This window comes from Rhinolophus sinicus, chromosome 3 (assembly GCF_057876585.1).
Source record: "Rhinolophus sinicus isolate RSI-liver-muscle chromosome 3, RSI-T2T, whole genome shotgun sequence".
NCBI classification, from domain to species: domain Eukaryota; kingdom Metazoa; phylum Chordata; class Mammalia; order Chiroptera; family Rhinolophidae; genus Rhinolophus; species Rhinolophus sinicus.
The window spans coordinates 191,880,712-191,905,275 of NC_142503.1; the positions used below are offsets into that span (position 1 = coordinate 191,880,712).

General features: G+C 48.2%; 1 protein-coding gene across 3 annotated transcripts in view; it reads left to right on the top strand.

Annotated features, from left to right (window-relative positions):
* SLC24A4 (solute carrier family 24 member 4) overlaps window positions 1–24,564 on the top strand; it is a 137,996-nt gene that overhangs the window by 99,610 nt on the left and 13,822 nt on the right. For 2 of the 3 annotated variants that reach the window (XM_019745316.3, XM_088797456.1), the window contains 4 exons: window positions 1,367–1,420; window positions 2,999–3,141; window positions 7,743–7,912; window positions 12,075–12,279. In XM_019745316.3, the coding sequence (XP_019600875.1) occupies window positions 1,367–1,420; window positions 2,999–3,141; window positions 7,743–7,912; window positions 12,075–12,279 (572 nt within the window). The remainder of the gene's footprint in view (window positions 1–1,366; window positions 1,421–2,998; window positions 3,142–7,742; window positions 7,913–12,074; window positions 12,280–24,564) is intronic. The other variant, XM_019745322.3, reaches the window with a different exon arrangement.

A 24,564-nucleotide genomic window follows, 5' to 3' on the forward strand; every position in this document is an offset into this window, starting at 1 on the left:
TTAATATTCCTGCCCTGCCAGATAACAAGATATATTATAAAGCTAAAATAGTAAAAATGGTAGGGTCTTTTGCATGGGGATAGCCAGATGGACTATGGAACCGAGAATCTAGTAATGGGCCCATTTCTGGGCTGGGGATATGACAGGTATTGTGCCAAGGCAGTGAGTTAGGGAGGGGGTCTCAGATACTGCTGGGATAACCAGGAGTTGTCAGGTGCTTGGAGGAGGGAGTAATTAATAACTAATTGATTAATGGGCAGAGTTCTGAACAAGATAATATCAGCTCTCTCCCTCACACCTTATACAAGAATAAATTCCAGATGAATTAAAGATCTCAGTAAGAAACAAAATTAAAATAATATAGAATAAAGCATAGGGACTCACCTTCAAGACGCTGAGGTAGGAAAGGATTCCGGAGTTAAGATGTATATGGCACCAACTTGAAAGAAAAGATTGATGTTTGTACTCTATAGGGCATGGCTGTATCTTATATTCATGCACCACAAAAATGTTCTCTTCGTGATCGTGAAACAGACTCTGACCCCGTATGTGACTATTTGTGGGAATATAGTCAGGAGGCCGGACGTGAGCGGGTGCATGCTTCGGGCCCCCGCCTGGCCCCTAACCCCCATTGGTAGATGGAGTTGGGTGGGAAGGTGCTCAGATTGTCTTCAGGTCCCTTTGTGGTCCTTGGGTTCTTGTCAGCAGAGGAGGAGCTCCCCAAAGGACTGTACCCCATGCTGGGCACATCGACAGCCTTTAGTACACATTTGTCGGATGAATGAACAAATGGAAGCCAAAGCTGTGTGGCTCCTCAGAGGCTTGTGGTCAGAGCCACAAAAACCCCACTGTGCGTGGGGTTCGGTGCTGTATCTGCAGCACAGCAGTAACTGTGTGTCCCAGGAAGACCCCCGCCCAATAGTTTCAGCCCAGGAGGTCCTGTGCCCCTTCTTTAGGCAGTTTTAGGACCCCTTCCCCCTGCACCCACAGCCTGTCTGCTCCTTGGCAATCCTCAGGTGGCCGTGGGGCCTCCTATTGTCAAATCTGCATGACTCCAGGCCACTCGCCTCCCTGAGTCCTGGGATATGGTGGCCCTGGCCCCTTCTTTTTCTAGGTGGCTGGGGGAACTCTGCCTGAGTCCTGCAGACCCCAACCTCAGTTTTCTCTCTGTCACCAAGAGGGCTTTAGTTTGCAGGACAGCCACGGGCTGGGGTGGCTCACCCACAGGCCTGGATTCCGGGTCCTGGGTCCTGGGTCCTGGGTCCTAGGCCAGACCCTGGGGACAGGAAGGTCAGAGCACATCCCCCCTTGCTACACTCTCAGTACCTCCATACGCGCTAACCACAGTCTGCTTTCTCTCTTTGAGGTGGGAAGGCCTGGTGCTTATCATCTTGTACGTGTTTTACATTCTAATCATGAAGTAAGTGCCCTTTCTCTTCTTCTGGGCTGTCTGACGCCTCCATTCACATGCTGCTCTAGCCTTTTGTTAGAGCAGGAAGCACACTTCCACCAGACCTTTCAGTTACTTTAGGCCAGCCCCAGTTCTCCGGGGGACACCCCACTGGGGGCGGCCAGAATGGAGGAGAGCTGTTCAGACAGTTTTGGGGTGCTGACTACACCGGGCCAGGGGAGTCAGGGCTGGTGGGTGGAGGACAAGGCTGCCCCCAAAATGAGTAGCAAGCGAGGCCCTCTCTCCCACCCTGCTCCGTGCTTCTCCATGGCCCAGGGTGACCACTCTTTTTTGCTGTGTACAATAAATCTCCTGATAATTTCATACCACTCTTTGAAAGGGCCCAGCAGCCTCACTTCTGTTCCAGGCTTCATATAAAGCTGCCTCTCGGGGCTGCTGCTTTGCACACCTGCAGGGGGCGCCACTCATAGTACCGAAGATGCAGACACCGCGTCTGGGGTTGTGCACCTTTGGGGCCTTCTGGAAGCTGCACGTCAGAAGCCTCTCAAAACTACCCATGAGGAGTATTATTCAGCCGTAAAAAGGGAAGGAAATGCTGTCCCACGCTACAGCGTGGGTAAACCTTGAAAACATGATGCTGGGTGAAATAAGCCAGTCACAAAAGGACAAATATTGTCTGTCCACTTACACCAGGTACCTAGGTCAGATCCATAGAGGAAGAAAGCAAATTAGAGACTGCCGGGTGCTTGGAGGAGGGAGGAATTAATTAATTGATTAATGGGCAGAGTTCTGTTTGGGATGCTGAAAAGTTTTGGAAATAGATACTGATGATGGCTGCCCAACACTGTAAATGTAATTAATGCCACTGACTTGTGCATTTCAAAATGGAAAATAGAGTAGCCAATTTAATGTTGTATATATTTTTCCACATATAAAAACAAAAAGGAAAAATTGCCCATCATCTGAGCCATATTCAGGTTTTATTTTCTTCGTCATATCTCTACAGGTAACTAAAAAGATACACAACACTGAGTTGTGTGAGGTTATGAATTATAATGTTTTATAAAAATGGGTGATAAAGTATCCAGCTGCAGGAGAATTGTCCGTAAAAGTTCTCTCTGAGTGCCTTTTAGTGAGGCGGGCAGCCTGGGGGTCTGAGACGGAGAAAGTCTCTTCTCTGTGGGGTGGGATTGCTGGGTGCAGAGAAGGCCCCCTAAGACTCTCACCTGTGGGGGAAGGACAGGCCTGCTAATGCCTCCTTCCAGCCTGTCCCTGAGGCTGGGCTGAGCTTTGATAAGGACAGGCTTGTGATGTGCAGTAGGTAAGTAGGCATTGGTCATTTTCTAGGGCTGACGGGTTTTTATGTCACTGGAAGCCCACTAACAGGCCCCTCAGACTGCACTGCTCTCCAGTTCCTTTCAAGGAACTCTGTCAGCTGGTTGAAAAGCTTCGGCTCCCCAGGCCCCTCACTGAGGGACACTCCCAGGGCCCCCTGACCCTGTATAGGAATGTGGGGTGGGGGGAGGCCCCAGCTCTCTCCCCTGCCAGGTCTCTCCCACAGCCCTGACCTCCTGCTTTTGCTTCCAGGTACAATGTGAAGATACAGGCCTTTTTCACCATCAAACAAAAGACCATTGCAAATGGCAACACGGTCAACAGTGAGCTGGAGGATGGTAATGATTACTGTGATAGTAGCTCTGATGACCCTTCCATGCCATTGCTGGGGCAAGGTAAGGCTGAGCAGACAGGAGTGGCCAAACCCTGTGGTTGGAACCACTCTTCCCTTCTCTGTCCTGCACACACACACACACACACACACACACACACACTCCCTCTAAATTGTCATTCTCTCACCTTTGGTCACAGGACCCTAAATTAGGAGGCAGAGTCAGTGTGGATGTTGCTCAGATTGGCATTTGCTTAGGTGGGAAAAAGATGAAATAAAAATCAACAGTCACGCCCCTGGGGATTCCCCACGCTGCCTGAGGAAGGTTCAAGGCCTGCTCAGCTTTTCGGAAAGGCAATGAATTATATCTCTATCCCATATAAAAGGCCAGCGACAGGAAACTGAGGACTTGTGGTCGCAGGGCAGGCCCAGGTCTCCCTGTGATTTCTCAAATGCCAGGCCCGGTTCTGGAGAACTCTGTTCTGAAGAGACCCCTGGCTCATTGCCCAAAGGAACAGCAAGGCCAGGAAAGGTGAGCAGTTGCTGAGCAGGAAATCTCAGACCTGCCCCTGAGAGACCTGCCTGGGGGCTGCAGTCTGGTCTCAGCTTCTCTTTGGCCTTGGGGGGCAGGGGAGTCCTGGCCTCCAGAGCCAGGCCCTGTCACCTCTGTCAAGTTTCCCAAATCATCTAGGCCTGATCGGCTGCTGCTTTGGAAACCTTGTCTTAATCCAGCCAGTTACCGGGGATTCCCTCTGTGAGGCAGCTGCCAGGAAGGTGAGCTAATTCACTCTCTTCCCCGCCCAAGACCAGTATTAAGGCCTGGATGGATTCCTGTAAAGAGGACATAGAGAAACAGGACTTAAGCCACATCCCTGAGTTCCACCCATGGTGTTGGTAAAGGTGAGAGCCAGGGACTGGCCACCTAAGGGGTCTTTCTCCTTTGTCCCCTGTGGCCCTGGGAAAGTCAGTCCTTTTAGGTGACTTTAGTTCTTTGTCATGTCAATGGTAAGGCCAGGTGGTCTCAGGGGAGCCTATCTGCCTGTGTCTGGGCCATGTGGAGGCCAAAATCTACATTCCTTGGCCCCTTCCCCAGTCTGCCCCCTGGGGTGGAGCAGGGTAGGGGCTCCCTCCCATGTGTATTTTAGGCAAGTGTGTTCTGTCTCCTCTCAGGTTGTGAGGGATGAATGGAGTGAGAGATGAATCTCTTCAGACGGAAGGAAGAAGCCTGCTTGGGCTAAGGGTGCAGGTGCGGCCAAGGCCACAGCCTGGCTGCCAGAGACCCACCCCTGAGAGACAGAAAGGCGGTGGCCTGCAGAGGCCGGAGCTGTGCCTGCGTCCTGGCTCTTACAAGCCTAGCAGGCTACCCCAGGGGAGAACCCGTTTCTAGGACAACCTCCTCAGACGGGGAGGGAACGATGTGGCTGCTGTTTTGGAGTTGGGCTGCACAGACATACCGTCTCCGAGGTCTCTATTGCAGGTCCCCACACAGTCTCTTAGGACAGGCTGATTCCTGCCCTGTCTCATACGCAGAGATTAGTGCTCGGGGGTCCTCTGGACCTTCATGGCCATGAAAAGAGATTCTGAGTGGTGAGTGATTCAGGCCAGTGGAAAGTGCGTGCCAGCCCCAGAGCTACCCAGTAAGTGACGGAGGAGGCCGTCCCCAGTGCCCTGAGTGAAGCATTCCTCACGTGCAACATGGCGGGACCTCAGCCACTTCCCTTTCTAGGGACGTCAGGCTGTCCTGAGGCCGCTGCCCAGTGGGGCCTTTTCTGGAGCTCTTCGGGACACTGTCGCCCTCACTTTTGGACCCATGACAGTAGGACTGCCACACAAGTTTACACTTGCCCCCAAAACTCTAAGTTCAGGACAGTTTCTAAAAATGATTGGAAGATTAGACAAAGGACGGTCTTTCAAGTGCAGGAAAAGGAGAAAGCGAGGCCTCCCTCCAACTTTATCAGGGTGGATGCTTTTAGCTAAAGGACACGCAGGAAAAGGCCTCGGGGGTGCAGGCCTGGGATTGGAGAGCTGGGAGGTCCACAGCTGGAGCCTTAGGAGTTTGCAGTCCCAGCACATGAAGGCCCCTTCCCTCCCAGAGGGTCGTATGTGTGTCACTGCAGGGCACTGTCCCCTGGAAGCAGGAGAAGGCGCTCCCAGTCACACCCCAGGGGGACTGAGAAGAATGGGGCTTTGGGAGTTCACCGTTTCTAATAGTGTTGCCACCAAATCTTTCCACTCAGGTCCCCACCTCACCACCCCACCTGAGGAAGTCAAAGACTGCTGGCTGGTAGATTCTTTCAAGAACACACACACACAACACACACACACAACACACAGACAACACACACACCACACACACACTTTGCTGTTATCAGCCTTGTTGTTTCTCATATAAAATCAAATTTGTAACCCAACCTCTTGACAGGTTTTAGCCTTTTCACCACCACTCTTATAAAATGCCTTTACATACCTAAATGTGGTTAAAGGTCATGCAGATCAGCTCACCAAATCAACTCAGTTTTCTTTTTCCGGGGGGGGTTGGTGAGATCGTGCCCACAGAACTTTGTTCTGTGTTCAGTTGTTTGGGATTTTTCTAAAACTTACACAGATTTTTCATATCACACTTCAGTTCTGCTCAAGAATGCAGAGCACACTATACTGAGGAAAGGTCCCCAGGACCCAGGCAGGAAGGCACTCCGTTTCCCACCACTGCTGGGAGTCCACCTCACTGGTTCTTAGCGGGCCTTGGACAGCCAAGGCCTCCTTGCCCACTGGCTGGGCTCACTACGGGGTGTCCCCAAGCTGCCCTGACCACAGCTTTGGCTTAGCTCAGAGAGGGAGGGGGCAGTACCTGGCCTTGGGCTGAACTGCCAGGAAAATGTGCTGTAATTGAGTTACCTTCCGGACAGCCACCCTTGGCTTGTATGGACCACCCTGTGCTGCCACTTGGTGGGCAGCAGGCACCAGGACAAGGTGCCCAGGTGCCACGTAGCATGGCTCTTGCCTTGAAGCCTGACACTCTGTAGGCTCCCTCCTTCTGAGCCCAGTTGTTCCCCCAGGTGGTGCCTGGGGCAGGGCTGGTTCTGTGGTCTGGACAGAGCCTGGAGCCTGCAGCTGTTCTGCTGGTTTCCACCCCACTCTGAGATGGAGGGTCCAGAGTGGGGAGGATTCGAGCTTTCCTGCATCAGGGAGGGGTGGTGGGCACAGGGACTCCTGCTCCTCAGAGTGGGACCAAGCCATGGAATTCAGTCAGGAGAAGGGCCATCCCGGAGGTCAGAGGCTGCGAGCATTGAAGCCCCATGGCAGGAGCCCCTCTACTAACACCCGCCTTCACATCACCCCCGGCATCTTGGCCACCATCAGGAATGCTGCCCCAGACTCTCGGCACCCACTGCACGCTAATCATCTCTGGCAAACTCTGTTGACCTTTGTCTCCTTAACTCTTCTCCTCTTCTAAATTGTAAGTAACCCGCTTTCATCCAAGCGATAACACACGCATTAAAAAAAAATCCACAAGCCCAGCACACGCCTCATCGAAGGTTAGTGTCTGTCTCCGACAAATGCATGGTCCTCTTGGCTCTGTTTCTAACCCACACGCCTCCTGTCTGCTGAACCTTACTGCCTGTTGGGTGAAGGTACGTGTCTCGTGTCTCATGTGCGTTTGTTCCTGTTTGTGCCATTAACTCTTGCGCGGGTTCGCTCTGACTGCCCCTGGTTACCCGATGAAGGACAGTCACTGGGAGCTGGTGAACAGTGCAGAGGGACAGGCATCTGTGCTCTGACGGCTTTGGAGGCTTGTATGGGTTCATCTCCTTCTGTGTGCTGTGTTCATGAGTGCTTCTGTCACGAGGCCCTCCCGCCAGGGCTCTGGAGTTAAGATGTCGAATCCCGCACGCTCCAGCCCTGAGCGTGTTCATGAAGGTGGCAAGGAAGAGGTCTGGAGCCTGGGGAGATTGGTTCTTCATCCTCATGAAGGGAAGCATAGGGTCAGAGACAGCGGCCTCCCTGCTGGAGGGTAACAGTTTTACCAGAGACACTGGGCTCGGCCAGCGGCTCCCCTTCGGGGGTCTCAGTGGCCTCATTCAGGGCCTGTGAGCCGAATCTCTGTCCCCGCTGCCTGCCTCAAGGAGAACAAAGTTAGAAGGCACCTCCTGTGCGGGGCGGAGATGGCTCCTCAAAGACAGAGCAGGTGGCCCTGTGGGAAGTTCACAGCCAGTGCTCTCTGGTGCTTTCCAGCATTTTCCATTCCAGGAGGCCCTTGTCAATGTATACGTTTTGTATGAGCCTCTGTCATCAGGGTAAGAAAGGTCCCTTCACAGTCATGGTGAGACGTGGCAGGGAGCCTGTGTATATTGCAGGTAGACTGCCCAGTGAGGCTTAGATGAGGAATTAAAAGACCCTTGCAATTAGCCAAGACTGGGCCTCAGAAGAGAGTGGGCATCGATTGGCAGGGGCTGCTTGTCAGGGGGCCTGTAATGGGGGACCGCGGGGCTGTGTCTAATTCTCCAAGTCGGCAGATGTTTCAGAGCCACTTGACTACTGGCAGGAGCTGAAGCTAAGCTCCCAGCTGCCAAGACCTCAGCCCAAGAGGTCTGCGGCATCGCCCCAGCACTTGGGTGTGGTCCTCAGGGGATCTCAGCACTAATCTTGGCATTGTGCTCGATACAGTGAAGGAGGAGCCACAGTACAGCAAAAACCCAGTGGTGATGGTGGACGAGGTCATGAGCTCCAGCCCTCCCAAGTTCAGCTTCCCGGAAGCGGGCTTACGCATAATGATCACCAATAAGTTTGGGCCCAGGACCCGACTGCGGATGGCCAGCAGGATCATAATTAACGAGGTACGTTTGCTTCAAGGACCATGAGCGCCAATGGCCTTAGATGGGCTCTGGCACTTTGAGGAGGCCCTGTCTTGTCAGGACACTTCCTGGTGCAGGGCCACCAGGGCGTCCTCTGCCAGGCTGGCATTTAACACCACCCCTGTTTAAGGCAGGAAGCCCAACCATCACCACAGGCAGCAAATGATTCGATCCAGAGCGATTTTAAGGCAGGCAGCAATCAAATACCATGCTGAGATGTTTCACTAAGTATTTTGTCAGGCACGACAGTCAAACTAATTAGAGAAAGGCCAGTCTGAAGTATGGATTGTTTCTTTAAAATGTTATTTAGGGTGAAAAAAAATAACTACACACCTGTTCTCTATGGATAAAACAACTAGAAGGAAACTGAGACACTGGTAGATGGCAGTTACCTCTGCGACTTCATTTTCACTCTGTACCCTGGTGGTCTGCCTGAATTTTCTTCCTCATCTCTTGTTCATTTGAAAAAAAAAATTTTAAAATAAGATTGAGTATTATTTAATGTACCCGCAGCACAGCAAAGCTCACAGGCTTATTGCTTACCAACTTTTCCAGTCTTTGCTGCATGTGTGTGATTGGAGTTTTAAGTCTTTCTCCTCAGACCCAAATACTTACCAGAGAACTTGAAACTTCGGAGATAATACTCAGTAGTTAGCACATGGATTCTATGCAAGAATGAGACTGCACGGTGTTTAAAGGTTTTCTGTAGTTTGAACATTTCTTCTTTGATTTCATACGTAATATACCTTCTCAGTGGAAGATAATATTAAGAAAGGGGAAAATTGCCAGCTTTGAATCATTCTGAACCATTTTGGTCCAAATCAGTAAAATTTAAATCAATGAAATTTTACTGAATTCTGGCCATTTTTCGTGAGTGTGATAATTTTACCTTCTGGGTGCTAGGGCTGGGAGAGGGATTTGAACAACTCTAGGATTTTCATGGCACACGCAGCCAGGGAAATGATGGGGTTTTGATGAGCCAGTAGAATGCTGGTTGTCATGCCCCCAAATGTTATAAGCTGCTGGGAAAACCTTGTTTTCCATCTTGTTGGGATTGGCCAGCCCCTTGGAAGGCAGCAAAAGGAACCGAGAGGCTGGGCTCAGGAGAGGAAATTCTGAGTTTTCATTTCGCAATAGCCATTAACTCATTTAATCTTCCTGGGCCTCAGTTTCTCTCTCTGAAGGTATTGGGCAGGATGCTTCCAGCTCTAAAAATTTCAGTGACACACTGAAAGGTATGCAGTGTCTTTAGGGAAAGTCATTGTAGAAAGGGAGTGGGGGAGAATAGAACCCCCAAAATGCCCAATTTCAAGGTTGTTTCTTAAGACCTTTTGGTCTCATTTCCTCTTCAGTCCTTGAATTCCTGAACGTTACAGAGAAGTTTGCAAAGTTCAAATTAATCCATGGTAGAAGTGCCCTTATTTGTTCCTCGTCAGAGAGGGTTTGCAGGGGACGGGTGTTTGGGGAGGGGGATGTGAGGGGCATGAAAGGAGGGCTCTGTTCGCCTTCACTTCAAGGTTAGACCTGACCTGACCTGACTGCCCTCACCCACAGCCACGGTGATGAATTGTCGAGAGGCCCAGAATGTCCCTCCCTGAGTTTCCCATCACTCCCTGTGAACTCGTCCCACCTGGTCATCCACCTCCTTCATCCCCAAACTCTCTTCTCTTGACCCTACACCTGAAGATGGTCATTTTGAGCTGCTACAACTAGCTGTAATTAACTAAGCACCAGCTGTAGCCAAGCTGGTGCTGGATGCTTTACCTGTGTTGATCTTCTTAATGACCTTCTGGGGAAGATGATGGTATTTCCAATTGATCTATCGGAAAGTTGAGGTAATTTTCCCAAAGCCACACAACCAATAAGAGGGCAGAACAGGAATTCCAACCCAGTCTGAGTCTGGACAGCGAAAGGGGAACTCCATCGATTCTTAGTGGTCAACCTAGTTCACTTCCCCTGCACCCTTCCTCTGTATCTTTATTCCCGCAGTAATATCCAGCCCCTGCTAGGGTTGCTTCTTCCATGGGGCAGCCCTTTGGACATCAGGCAGCAGTTGCCACCTCTAATTTTCTGTTTGAATCTAAACATCCTTGGAAACTCTCATTCTCCTCATATGACGGGGTTCCAGGTCTTCATTATCTAGTTACTCTCCTATGGAAACCTTCCAGTTCGTCTCTCTCAGCATGTGGATCCATCACCTCCTTTGTGTTGTAATCTATGCCTCTCTTAATACAACCTCAGATAGCTTTAGATATTTTTTCCAGGTACAATTTTCTGTTTATTCCTATTAAGCTAGAGTTATAACCCCCTCCCATTGCTACCACTCATGTTGCTATTAAGTCATGCCTCCCTCCTTGCAATTCTGTCTTTGCACAGCTAGTTTTTTGTTTGTTTTACTGCAAGGATGACCTGTTATGTAACCCTAATTGGGTAGCAAAATATTATGCCTCTATGTCTGAGTCTCAGGCATTGATCACTTCTCTCTTTTTTGTGGGTTAAGTGTTGTGGACATGTAGGAAAATTTTTTTTTTTTAATTCCCACCTGACCCTAGACTTCATGGTTTTGGAGTCCCTACCTAAAAGCAGTTGAACGGTCAATTCCTCTTTCTTTTAGAGGAATAACACGCTTCCACTTTAAGTAATAATGACTTCTTTTTTACTACCTATAAGCATAAGGGTAGGTTTTAGGCACATAGTTATGGAGCATTGCCTCAGACACATTTACTGACAGCTGGTCGCCTGCTGAAGCACTTGGGAGGGGTCTGTGTGTCCATTGTGTGACGAGCATTACCCACAGGCTTACAGCTGATCCATACATCTTTTTTATGAGAACCAGATAGAGGTGAGCTGTACAAAGGAAAGCAGATTCTCGGGAAGGTGGAAACCTGTTGATTTCTTGAAGTGTGGCCTCTGCCTTTCCCCAGTTTAGTAGAAACCCACAGACTTGGTGAGGAAGTCAGCTTCTGCTTGGGTGCAAAGGGGCAGCCTTCATCAGAAGCTAGAATGAGCTGAGGGGAAGGAAGGGGGCGGGTTGGTTCAGGGCACACTCACTGGACATGGCAAAGACTTGGACAGCAGAGGCTCTCCGCATGGCCAGTAACCCATACAATGCTCAACATCATTAGTCATCAAGCAAATGCAAATGAAAACCATGATCAGATGCAACCACATACCCACCAGAATGGCTAAAACTGAAAGGACTGATAATATCAAGTGTTGGCAAGGCTGGGAAGCAACTGAAATTCTAATCCCTGGCTGGTGCAAGTATAAAATTGTTCACGTGCACCTACCTTATGACCTAACAATTCCACTCTGAGATAAATACCCAAGAAAATGTGTGCCTGCGTCCACAAAAAGACACGTACACAAATGTTCATAGCAACATTCTTCATAATAACCAAAACAGAGAAACAGCCCCAAAGCCCATCAACAAGCAGGATACATTGCAGGTTATTCATACAAAGAGAATATTATACAGCCCTGAAAAAATAACCACCTTCTGAATCATGTAACAGCACAGATAGGTCTCATGACTATTAGGATGAGTGAAACAAACAAGACATAAAAACAAGTACATACGATTTGAATCCATTTATAAGAAGTTTAAGTTTGAGAAAAACAAATTGATGTTTATAAAAGTCGGAATTGTGGTAACCTTGGTTACCTCTGGAGAGAAGGGCACATCGACTAGGGAAGTGCCTGAGGGAGTCTTCTAAGGGGCTGGACATGTTCTACATCTTGATGTAAAATATCACTGAGCTGCACACTTAATGTAAGTGTGCATTTTGCATGGTAAACCTAAAATGTTTTTTGATTTCTTAAAAACTATACAAGGCCTCTCTTGGGACAATCTTCAGGTGGCTTATGAACGTCTGTAGGGGGAGCCAGAATTATCACTGCTGTCCGGTGTCATGGGCTGGGTTGTCAGGTTGGCACCAAGAAGAGGAGGCCAGGCCTCTAACCGGTCCCCAATGGCACTGAGCAAACTTGGATGGATTCCAAGGTCCTTAGGCCGCTGCAGGCAAGCTCATCTCCAGGGGCATGTTCTAGAAACCGGTAAGGGCTGTGTGCATGCCAGGAACAAAGCAACAGCGCAACACTCTGTCACACCTCTCAGTGTCTGTCTTGCCTCCCGTTCATACAGCGGCAGAGGCTGATCAACGCAGCGAACGGTGTGAGCAGCAAGCCACTTCAAAATGGGCGACATGAAAACATCGAAAACGGAAATGTTCCCGTGGACAACCCCGAAGACCCTCAGCAGGAGCAGGAGCGGCAGCCCCCCCCACCACTGCCACCCCCGGAGCCAGAGCCAGTCGAGGCGGTCTTCCTGTCCCCCTTCTCCCTGCCCGGTGAGTTCTGGGGGAGCACGTTGCACTGCCTGGGGCTTTGTCAGGAAACTCCTGCCCTGACTCTGACACTGTGCTCCTTCGGGGATCACAGGGCTCCCGCGGAGTTTCTGGGTTAGAATCTCCAGGGCACACTGATCACAGCGACCCACGGACTCCTCCCAAAACCTGGACAATCCGTAGACTGGAGTGGGGCCTGGGCATCAGCATTTTCAAACCTTCTCTGGGTCTTGCTGGGACCTGGCAGGTTAGGAATGGCTGCTCCTGGTCAGTACCTCCCAGCCTTCTTTCCCACGGAGGGCAGACCCAGAAAATGACATTTGTCCCCTCATTGCAGTTACAGAGGGGCCCAGCAAAGGGGTTCAAGCCCCCCTAGACTCCCCTCTGCCGATCAGCATATGCATAATGGGAGTGTCTCAGCCCCCATCTAACACATCCCTGACATGTCAGCACAGCTGCTGGAATACTCTGTGGGGAGCAAAGGTCATGCTCAGCCAGCTTGCCTTGTGGGCTAAAGGTCACACTGTACATGGGTGGGAGCTTGGTGCCTCGGTCTGGGACACTGGGAGAAGGAGGAGGGGGCCTTTTCTAGATCCCAGGAACCTACATGAGATGGTCTGTGTGGACACACTGAGAGAGAGATCTCTGCAAGCAGGATCCTAGGGGCGGGAGGAGCAGGGTGACCCCCCAGAGGAGAGGCTGCTCCAGGGCAGGTGGATCAGGAGGGCCCCTGCCCCACTTAGAGGTTTTTACTTCTGTGTTCACAAGCGGGCCAGAGCCCTGGGTTCCCACATAGCCCTGTCATCACATCGCCAGCCCCGTCCCTCTCCCACATCCACATGTGGCCGAGTACAGGGACTCTCGGCTGTGGTCATGAAGGGGTTTCAGTTCCTTGGGGCCTGGAGACCTGATCCCAGGGCTCTGGCCCGCTTATGAACACAGAAGTAAAAAAACCGAAGTGGACAGGGGTCCTCCTGGCTACAGGGGTCCTCCTGGCTACAGGGAGGGTGCTGCAGCCACGGTACAGGAATCAGTTGTGTTTGCCAGAGGGTGGGACTGAGGAAGAGCTACCATTCGATGCGTTCTGTTCTCCAGCCCCAAGAGGAGGGTGGCAGAGTCCCAGTTTCACAGATGTGGAGCCTGGTGAGGCCACAGCCACGACCGTCCACTCACCACTTCATCCAAACCCTGGTCCTGATGCTGTCCACAGTCCAGGGCTCTAGGGGAAACCAGGAAGGGACATGCCCTTCTTGGCAGCTATTATTCTGTAAAGTGAGATGGCCACATGTGAAGACCAATCATCTCCATTTCTTTGAAACCTTGAGTTTGGCAGGATTGGATGGGATGGACCCCAGAGCCAGCCACCCCTCCCTTTGCCCTGGTATCCAAAGCTCCTGAGAGAAGTGGCTGTGCGAAAGCAGACCTAGCTTTCTGCGGGGACTCTGGATGGGTCACCTCCTGGGTGGGAGGCTTAGAATGCTGCTATCTTGCTAGGGCCGGACCAGATAGATCCCAGGTTCTCTGCACCCAAAAGTCCTTCTTCAGGGAACTCTGCCCTTCCCGGTAGGCCAGGACTTCCTGTTGCAGTTGGTCCACCTTCCTCTGCAAGCCAGAGGCTCCAGAACATTCCCCTGGGCTTGGCTCATAATGGAGCCAAGTGCTGCAAGCTTCTGCCCAGTGTTTGCCTTTCCTTTTCCTCAACAAGGAATAGGCCAGGGCTTCCTGAGTCCCTGCAGAAAGCTCTCTTTGTATCCCTGGGTATGTTTTTAGGTGTTGCCCTTGGAAACCACAAGTCACTTCCTCCCCCTCTTCCCCTTCTCCATGTGAGGAGAATGGGAGAAAAGGGAGTTGTGTGGCTGCTGCTTTTAGGTGCCTGTTCATATAATCCTTGCAGCTGCTGTGTGAGGGAGGCATTATCACTACCCCCATTTTACAGAGAGGGAAACGGAGTCTGGGAGAGGCTGTGCCGCTTCCCTCGTCACACAGCCATTATGTGAGGAGCCTGTCTTCCACCCTGTGCCTCCCATGCTGTGAACACCATCCCGGGCTTGTCCAGTCGGGAATAGAGTCCCAGACCACAAGTCCCTGGGCGATCACATAGCAGGCAAATGGCCTTAGCTAAATGTGCACCCTGGACCTACGATGCAGTTCAGCTCGCTTCAGTGGAGAAAGTGGGATAAATGTGTGTTTCACAAAAGTCCAGGCCCTTGGAGTTTCTTGAACAGTAACAGGAGGTAAAACTTACTGAGAAAAGGAGGTAAATTTTACAGGAGGTAAAACTGTGGACCAGGCAGGATGCTCTATATGTATTAACTCATTGATTCCTCACGACGACCCTAGAAAGTGGATACTGTTATTATCCCCATTTCCCAGGTGAAGAAATTGAGGCACCAAGAGGTTTAGTTGCCCAGGGTCACGCAGGAGTAAGGGGCAGAGCAGGGATTTGCACACTGATGTTCTGACCCCAGACTTGCTTAGGGGACAGCACTGTCACCCTACCAATGGATGCTTCCAGCTCCTTTCCCTCAGAGCCCATGAGGAAATGCTTGCCTCTCTCCTAGCCAAACGCCTTGTGTCAGGTTGAGTAAACCATGTTAAATTGACTTGAATTATGGGCCCTTGGGACCTAACCTGCTCTCGTCAGGCTTTGGATGGCGCAGCTAAACCTTCTCTTTATTATAATGAAACCCAGCAAGGGCAATCGGAAAATTTCCAGATGCTTATTCTTATAAGTATCTTAGGGCTTATTTTTCCCACCCCACCCCAGCCTTCCTCAGTCCTACAGAACACTTGAGAGAGCTCTCTGGCTCGGAGGAGAGAGGGCTATTCGTCCCTCTAAACCCAGTAAGGGGGTCCTGCACTTAGATCTAGAAAACCCCACGTGCCCATTCTTCCCTCTTAGGCCCTGAGTACGTCAGTGGAAGTGGTGGAGAGACTGCAGGTGCCGCGGGCTCATTTACATGTGAAATTCTGTACACGCTTCCTGTCTGTTCCAGGCCCCCAGAGACACACAGCACTTTATGGTGGAAATGATCTTATTCTTGCCTCAGTCTCAGGAGCCACCAGAGAAATTGCACATTTGGTAGATTGTCTCATAAGACAAGGTCAGGATTTCAAAGACGGGCCCTTGTCAATGACTATTTCTGACATGCTGGAGTGTCAGATCACAGCCCAATTAGAATAAACACTGGCTGGGCGTTTTTATTGTTTACTATAGCAGCTCTATTGAGGTATGATTCACTTACCATGATAGTCACACATTTGAAGTATACAATTGAGTGGTTTTTAGTATAATCATAAAGTTGTGCAAACATCATCGCAATCCATTTTAGAACATTTTGCTCACCCCCCAAAGAAACCCCCTCTCCATTAGCAATCACTCTCCATCCCTTCTCCCCCCATCTCCTGGCAACCACTACTCTACTTTCTGTCTCTTTGGATTTATCTATTCTGGACATTTCATATCAATTGAGTCATGCAATATGTGGCCTTCTGTGACTGACTGCTATTTAACATGATGTTTTCAAGACTTATCCATGTTGTAGCATGTGTCAGGGCTTCATGCTTTTGCATGGCTGAATAATATTCTGTTGTAAATATACTACATTTATCCATTCTTTAGTTGATGGAAATTTGGCTTATTTCCACGTTCTGGAGATGAGTGGTTTATAAAAACAGCTAATAGAACATAGTGAAGAGGAGGCTTGATATTTTTTCTTTAATTTAAATTAAAGCAGTTTCACTTAAAGTTCTCTGTGGTTGGCAACAAACAGTCTCTGAAGACTAGGACTGAAGGGCTCTTGGAAATTTTTCGATCAGCCTTCTTATATTCCAAAGTGGGAAACTGAGGCCCAGAGAGGGGCAGGGGCTTGCCCAAGGAACAGACTCAACCAGACAGAACCAGACATCGGGCCACCTCCCCTAGAATCCACTCCGTGATGTCCTGGCAGCCAGGCCAGCTCAGTGCAAGCTGGGAGATAGGAGACATAGGAGATGAAGGAGCCCAGGAACCACCATGCACTGGGCGTGAGCTGGGTCTGGAAGCCTCTGGCTGCCAGCGACAGAAGCCCACACACGCTACCTTGAGTTAAAGAGGGACCTTTTTAAAACAGGATATAGGGTGTGTTGTGGATCCCAAGAGAAGAGAAACGGCTGGACTCACTGGGGCTTGGACTCGGGGCCTCAGTGGGTGTGGAGACTCTTGCTGGTCTTCCTTTCTCCATGCCTACCTGTCTCGTTCTGCTCTATGGCTGCAGACTGGCTTTCGCAATGTTTGGTACATATGGCAGACTGTGGCCTCCACTGGCCCCAGACTGACTCGTGACGGCTCTAGCCTCCCTTACTTAGATCACTGGAATTATACCTGAGTCCCAGAGCCCTTAGAGAAAAAAATACCATTGACCCAGAGGTCAGGTGTCCACCCATGGTCACTCAGCTGTGCCGGCCAATGTGGCTTTGGTGACCCCAAGGAAGGCTGGTTCTGAGGGATGAGAGGCTGAGCACACTCTCTAGATCATGTAAACACTCCTCGTTTCAGGGTCCATGAATGTTTAGAGTCTGTGCACAGCCCTTCCGGATAGCTGCTGTGGTCCTTATTTCCTAGATGAGGAAATGGGGGCTCAGGAGGCTGCACACAGGTGCCATGGGCAGGTTTGGTACCCAGATCTGCCTGACTCCAAAGTGCTGTCTTCTGCCTGGTTCCAGTGTTGACGTTGGCAAGAGGGCCCTTTGCTGAGCTGGAATGTCCACTCGAGGGGCTGTAGGAAGGAAGGGAAGGGAAAAAGCCAGCTGCTAGGTCTGTGTGGTTTGCAAACACCGGGAACCCAACAGCCCCACCCTGCTATTGCCAGTCTGTCGAATGTTTAAGACAGAGGGCCTGCCCGTGGGGTGGAGGACCAGCAAGCGTTCTCGGCTCTGTTGGTGTTTCTGGGACCAGTGGCCTATATTTCATGCTCCCGGGGCCTCCAAATTCAAGGCTACAAAGTTCAATTGTATTTCTATACATTAGCAATTAATAATCTGAAAATAAAATTAAGAAAACAATTCCATTTACAATTGCATCAAAAATAAAATACTTAGGAATACATTTAACAAAGGTAGTACAAGGCTTATGCACTGAAAACTACAAAATATTGTTGAAAGAAAATCCTATAAAAGATCTAAATACATGGAAAGATATCCCATATCCCGTGTTCATGGATTGGAAGACTTAACATGTTTAAGATGGCACTAGTCCCCAATGTTCTATAGATGTCAGGCAGTTTCTACAAAAATCCCAGCTAGCTTTTTTTTGCAAAAATCGACAGGCTGATTCTAAAATTCATATGGAAATTCAGGGGGCCCAGAATAGCCAAAACAATCTTGAAAAAGAACAAAGTTGAAGGACTCACACTTCATGATTTCAAAACTTACTACAAAGATACAGTAATCAAGCCTGTCTGGCACTGGCATAAGAATAGAAATATAGATCAATGGAATCAGATTGAGAGTCTTGAAATACATCTATACGTTTAAGGTCAATTAAGTTTTGGCAAGGGTGCCAAGACAATTCAAATAGGGAGAAACAGTCTTTCTGAAAACTGGTGCTAGCACACTACATACCCACATTTTTCTAAAGAATACAGTTGGACCCCTAACTCACTCTATATACAAAAATTAACTCAATATGAAACAGAAACCTAAATAATAGAAGCTAAAAATAAAACTCTTAGAAGAAAACATAGGTGTAAATATTTATGACTTTGGATTATACCATGATTTCTTAAATATAAGTCTCCAAAGAAAAACATAGATTGTACTTCATCGAAATTTAAAACTTTTGCGATTTATAGAACACTATGAAGAAAGTGAAAAGACAACACATAGAATGGGAGAAAACATTTACAAATCATATTTCTGACAAGGATCTAGTGTCCAGAATAGATACAGAACTCTTAAAACTCAATAATAAAAAGACAATCCAATTTTTTAAATGGGCGAAGGATTTGAATAGATAGTTCTCCAAAGAAAATCTATAAATAACTAATAAGTTCATGTAAAGGTGCTCAATATTATTCGTCATCAGGGAGATACCAATTAAAACCACAGTGAGATACCACTTCACATTCTTTAGAATGGCTGTGATCAAAAGAGACAACAATAATGTGTTGGTAAGGATGTGGAAATATTAGACCCTTCATACACTGCTGGTAGGAATGTCAAATGTTACACCCACTTGGAAAACAGTCTGGAAGTTCCTCAAAGAGTTAAACATAGAGTTACTATATGATACAGCAATTCTACCCCTAGTTACACACTCAAGAGAAATGAAAACATATGTTCACACAAAAACTTATGCATGAGTGTTCATAGCAGCCCCAAAGTGAAATATCCATTACATGACGAATGGATAAACAAAATAAGGTATATCCATAGAATGAAGTAGTATTCATCGATAAAAGGGAATGAAGTACTGATAATATGCTACAACGTGGATAAACTTTGAAAACATGGTACTTGAAAGAAGCCAGATACAAAAGGCCACACACGTATTATGATTCCAAAATAGGCAAGTCTATAGACACAGGTAGATTAGTGGTTGCCCGAGCTTGAGCATGGAGAGGGAATGGGGAATGATAGCTTAATGGGTACAGGGTTTCTTTTGGGGGTGACGAAAATCTTCTGGAATTACATAGTGGTGATGATTGCACAGCTTTCTAATATACTAAAAGCCACCTAGTTGTACACTGAAACAGGTGGATTTAATGGTGCATTAATTATATCTCAGTTGTTTTTAAATAGAGTTAATCTAGAGTGATGGTCCTCAAAATGTGGTCCCAGGACAAAAGCATCAGCAGCATCTGGGAACTTGTGAGAAGTGCAGATTCTTGGACCCCCATTCCACCTGCCAAATCATTAGCTCGGAGGGATCTAACAAGCTCTCCATGGGGTCCTGATTTAAATCCAAGTTTGAGAACCAATGGTCTAGAACTACACTCTCTAGATCATGTAAACACTCCTCGCTCCAGGGTCCATGAATATATACTTTACATCATCCAGTGACAAACACATCCCCGCATGCCTCAGGTTCACCACTCCCTAAATTGGACTGTCTGGTTACTAAACTGTCCAAGTTAATTTGTTTGAAGTTTTTCATCAGTAATTGCATCTGTTCTTAATTTTTTCTTCCAGGAGTGATTAGCCATCTGTTACAGTTCATTTAAAAAAAATTTTTTTTCGCATTATTAAATTATCATTTCCTACTTCAAAGGGGAAATCTGAGAACTTAGTGAAAGAAACAATAGCAGCCCTTCTGTCTCTTGCTTAAGTGTGCATATCAATCGGAGTCCATATATGAGCATTTCTCAGGTGTCCCTTGAAGGGATGACAGTGGGGGGCCAGGAGGGGCTCCTGGTGGTATTGGGGAGATGTCCCTTGGTCCAGACACTGTCCCACCACCCCTGTAGCCTCCCCCCCACCCCAGACTCTGTTATCATTTAAACCATGAATTAATCCAGACTCTCTTAATGTTAGAGAAACCTGATTCAGGTAGGTTTAAGCCACAGAGCTTCCGTAATGGCAGGTTCACTGAGAGAATCTATCTGATTCAGGCAAGGCTGGACATTGGGCTCAAATGAGCTTACAAGATACTGTCTGTCTCTCAGCAGTGCTTTTCCCTGGTTGGCTTCATCCTCAGGCAGCTTGCAAAGATGGCCACCAACCCTCTAGGCTTACATCCCATCGGGTTAACGCAGTGGACAGGTGGTGCCTCTGGCATTCAGCAGCATGTGACAGACAACTCAAGTGACAGAGCCTTCATCTCAAGAGATTTTAATCACATAACAAGAAATCCAAAGCTTAGGGAGTCTCAGAGCTCTGTCATATCATCGGTGTTCCATTTCTGTTCCACCACCCTGAGTCAGGTGGCTTTTGTCTTCAAGGTTGCCAATGGGCTCCTGCAGCTCTAGTGTGTCCATGTTCCAGGCAGAAACAAGGAGGAAGGACAAAGCACAGGAGACATGTGCCACTGAGCCTGTCTTATCGGGAAGATAGTCACCTTCTTGGATGCCCCACCACGTAGACTCCCACTTACATCTCATTGTCCAGAACTGTCCATAGTAACTTCCACCTACAGGGAAGCCTAGGAGAGTAAGATTTTAGCTAGGAACCTACTGTCCCAAGCAAAATAGTATTTTGTTAGTAAGGAGGAAGGGACAAAGGATATTAGAGGCAGTGATTCCCGGCAGAACCTCCAGGGTTGACTCTTGCCGGGCCATGCACCCCGCCCCCAACCTATGTAAATCCCTCAATGGCAAAAGTTGTTGTTTGTTCACTGTTGGTTCTCAGTCATGCCTAGCACAGGGAGTGAATGCAGATACTTATGGAATACAGGATTAGCCAAGTTTGAACCACATGCCCACCTCATAGAGTCAGCCCTCCAAAGCACACGGGCCGCCGTGGAATGCAGGATTGGTTCTCTAAAGGAACGTTGGCATGCTTACCAGTCAAGGGGGATGGATGCTAGCCAGACAAGAACAATGAATGTTCACTACCACCCATACCTGCTCCAGCCAGCCAGTTCTTAGAGATAGCAAACTACTCACCCAGGAGCACACCTTTCATGTGCAAATTGACCAATCCAGAGCCCAGTACTCTGAACCACCTCTTCCATCCTGTGCTCACACTCCAGGAGACAATACTCATCTGTCCTGCTCACCCTAGAGTCAAGTACCCGATAACTAGAGGCAGCCCCTATGCCCCAGAGCCCTCAAAATTATTCAAACTAGCCAATCCTAAGCCTGCTGGTCCTGCCTTGCCTTTTTCCCATGGGAAGTGCAATAAGGGCTCCTTCCCGCCCTTTCCCCTGGCTCCTTCTGTTTCCTGACCCACCCTGGGGCTTCCCCATGCGGCCCTGTGTGGCATGACGTACTTCCTGTTTCTAGGGATCTGTGAGTATCCCTAGACAGATGACCACCAAATGACTATCTCACAACAGTCATTTCAGGGTCCATGTGTCTTACATACCAGATTAAAACATGCTGGGTACATTTTTAAACACATTAGATGTCGCTTTGGCAAGGTGATATGTATGTGAGAATGACCTTAGCACTTGAGGGCACTAAAGCAGAAAGAATCTTTCGAGTCTTGGGGGGCTTGGGTTGGTATGTTAACAGGGAGATAAGCATGTATGGCTCAGTTTGAGAACTAGCTAGTCTCACCCCCTCAGTGTCCGGATGAGAAGGCCGAGGCCCCGCTTTGTGGGTGCGTCTTCTGAGGAGACCACATCCTGGGGCAGGAGGTTGCATGGTGAGCACAGAATTACAACAGGGAGTGAGATGCTCGTGGCCAAGGTGGCAGGATGAAGAACCTCCCCACGGTAGAGCTGATTTTGCCTTTGTAACTATTGCTGAGGACACTTTGGTTACAAGAAACAAGAACCAGCCAGAGCTTGATTGAACAAGAAAGGGAATTTTATGAGAAAGGTACAGAGGTGTGTCCTGGAGCAGGTGCAGGTGGGTCTCAGGATCAAGGGGAGCCAGGAAACAGAGGATTAGGCAGGCGCCCCTCTCCCCACCCCCATCCCTGGTTAACCTCCTACTCCTCAGACCTGCTTCCTCTGCCTCTCCTGTCCTCACTTCCCAATTCCAGCCACACACATTGAAATCAGTCCCAATTTAACATCCTGGAGAACAGCCTGCGATCAACTCAGTCTTATGGGAACCATCCCTGGACCCGTCACAAGCAGAGGCACAGATGTGGCGGGGAGAAAATAACCCCTACACGGGCGTGCTGCCAAAGGTGTCCCAGGATTCCTACGGAATCACAACTCCCGTTATGTCCAGGCAGAAAGGCTTAGTTTCCAGGTTGGCCACATTCCTTCCTCGGGTGTGAGCGGGTGCTCTAATGTTTCTGTTCCAGTAACGTTTCCTGATGATGTGTTGGGTTCTCTTGGTAGAAGTTCAGGAAATATCTAGTTTCATCTACGTAATATGTAGAAATCCTCTCCTGGGAACAGGATTTCAAACGAAGACTCTCACATCCATTCTGTGTGATTTTTTTTTTTAATTATTTTTTATTTCAATGGCCTTTTCCTGATCTTGTTGCTACATTCTGGGTGGTCCTTGTGGCCTCCCATTCCTTTCATATGTATTAGGCCAGGGGCTGGGCTGGGGCTCTGCTGAAGGCACAAGCATGGAATAATCCATCCAGACCCTGTTGTTATCCGTCCGGACCCAGAGCGGTTTGCACTCTGGCTTCAAAACTCATACAAGTGATTGGATCTTCCAAACCAACATCAAGAGCCATGGCCTGACAGCTCCATAGGCTATCTGTCAGTATTAGTATCCCCAGTAGTAATGGTGAGACGTTTACAGAGACTTTTCTCTGAGCCATGTATTGACAATTACTGTCATATTCCCAAGCCCCCCCCATTTTAAGGTCAGGAAATAAGGCTGGGGCGGGGGTGCTTGCCCAGTGACCCACAGATGATGCGTTACCCAGCTGGATTTGAAACCAAGTCAGGTACCAGAGGTTTACCCACTGCTTGTCTTATCCTTTGATCATGGCACTTCAGCTGTAGAGCTATTCGGAAACAATACAGTAAATAAAGTGCCGAATTATGCAGTACAGTCCATTAGAAAATAGGACAGCGTGTCACCTCCTGCTAATTGTATGATCCAGACTGGTCTGAAGGTACCACCAGGAGTTGTGACCGGCTGTGTTTGCACCCCGTCCTGGAGAGGCGGAGATGGTGGATTCAGGTAGTGAGACCATAGGTCAGCTCGGCTGAAGTTTCACTAATTCATAAATATTCTTAAAATTCAGAGTAGTTATAGAAGAAAGAGATCTCCACAGACTGGATTAATGAGGAGAGACTTTCCAGAAGAGTCAGAACAATGGGAAGGGTAAAGATAGGTGGAGGGGGCAGTTGCATATCATAAGCAGTGTGCCGGTTTTCCACACTTTGACCATAACCCACAGTGATAAATATTTCTCACACACACACACACACACACACACACACACACACACACACACACACACGTGGATATCTATAAAGAGAAAACAGGAGTCTCATGTAATAATATTTAACTTTTACTATATACCGTAACTATATTTCCTATTTTTAAGAAAATGCTAGTTGCCATCCACTTAATTTCACAATCCATTAATGGGTTTCATCCAGCAGTTGGAAAATAGCCATTGGACAGGTCTGATGGAGCATTGTTTCTTAGGAAACAGTGGTGGGCCATGAGGCTTGCAGCTGGGTGGGGCCAGATGTGAAACCCATACCAAGCAAAAAGACAAACACCCAATGCAATCTGGTGCCTGTGGAAATTATTTTCCTGTGGTGGCATTTGTATATATCTGCAGAGACGCTCCTGAACATTTAAGTATTCAAGGTTATAATTCCCCAAAGTGAAATATTCCCATGTATACAAAGTTTTAGGTCAATTCTGGAGATACCCTAGGCCTTCCCCAGCAGCCTAGATGAGTTGGAATGTGGGCTGACAAGGGGAGAACCAGGAAGTTTGAACAAACCCAATCAGGCAGGAAACCTTTCTGCTATCTGTGCAAGGATTACAAGATGCAGGAAAGTGCATGTAGACAAAGATCTGGGAGACAGATGTTTTTCTGATGAGGCATCTAGAATGAATACATGAGTGGATTTGCTAATTTTGAGTTAACTGTATTCTCTTGGTTCATATTATAAGTAAGCTGCTTTTATTCTCTCGGTAAACATACTTTTAAAGAAGATTCAAACAGACGTAACAGAGCTAAAACAGCTATTGCCAGCCTACTTTCCAATTTTTTTAATTGAGATATAATTTGTATACCGTAAAATTCATCCTTATACAGTATACAGTTCAGTGAGTTTTAGTATATTCATAAACTCGTCAATCATCACCACCATATAATTCCAGAAATTTTTCATTACCCCCAAAGAAACCCCATACTCATGAGCAATCACTCCCCATCTTCCCTCTCCCATCCCCTGGCAATCATTGATCTACTTTGTCTTTATGGATTTGCCTATTCTAGACATTTCATATAAATGGAATATGATATGCGGCCTTTTGTGTCTGGTTTCTTTCACTTTCACTAGCTGTGCCCTCAGCCCAGCCCCTAGCCTAATACATGTGAAAGCAAAAAAGTTGTGCATGGTTTCTAGCTTCATCCATGTTGTAGTATGTATCAATACTTCCTTCCTTTTGGGATGAAAAATATTCCATTGTATTTATATACCTTTTTTTTTTTTTCATTCATTACTTGATGGGTATTTGGGTTGTTTACACTTTTGGCTATTAC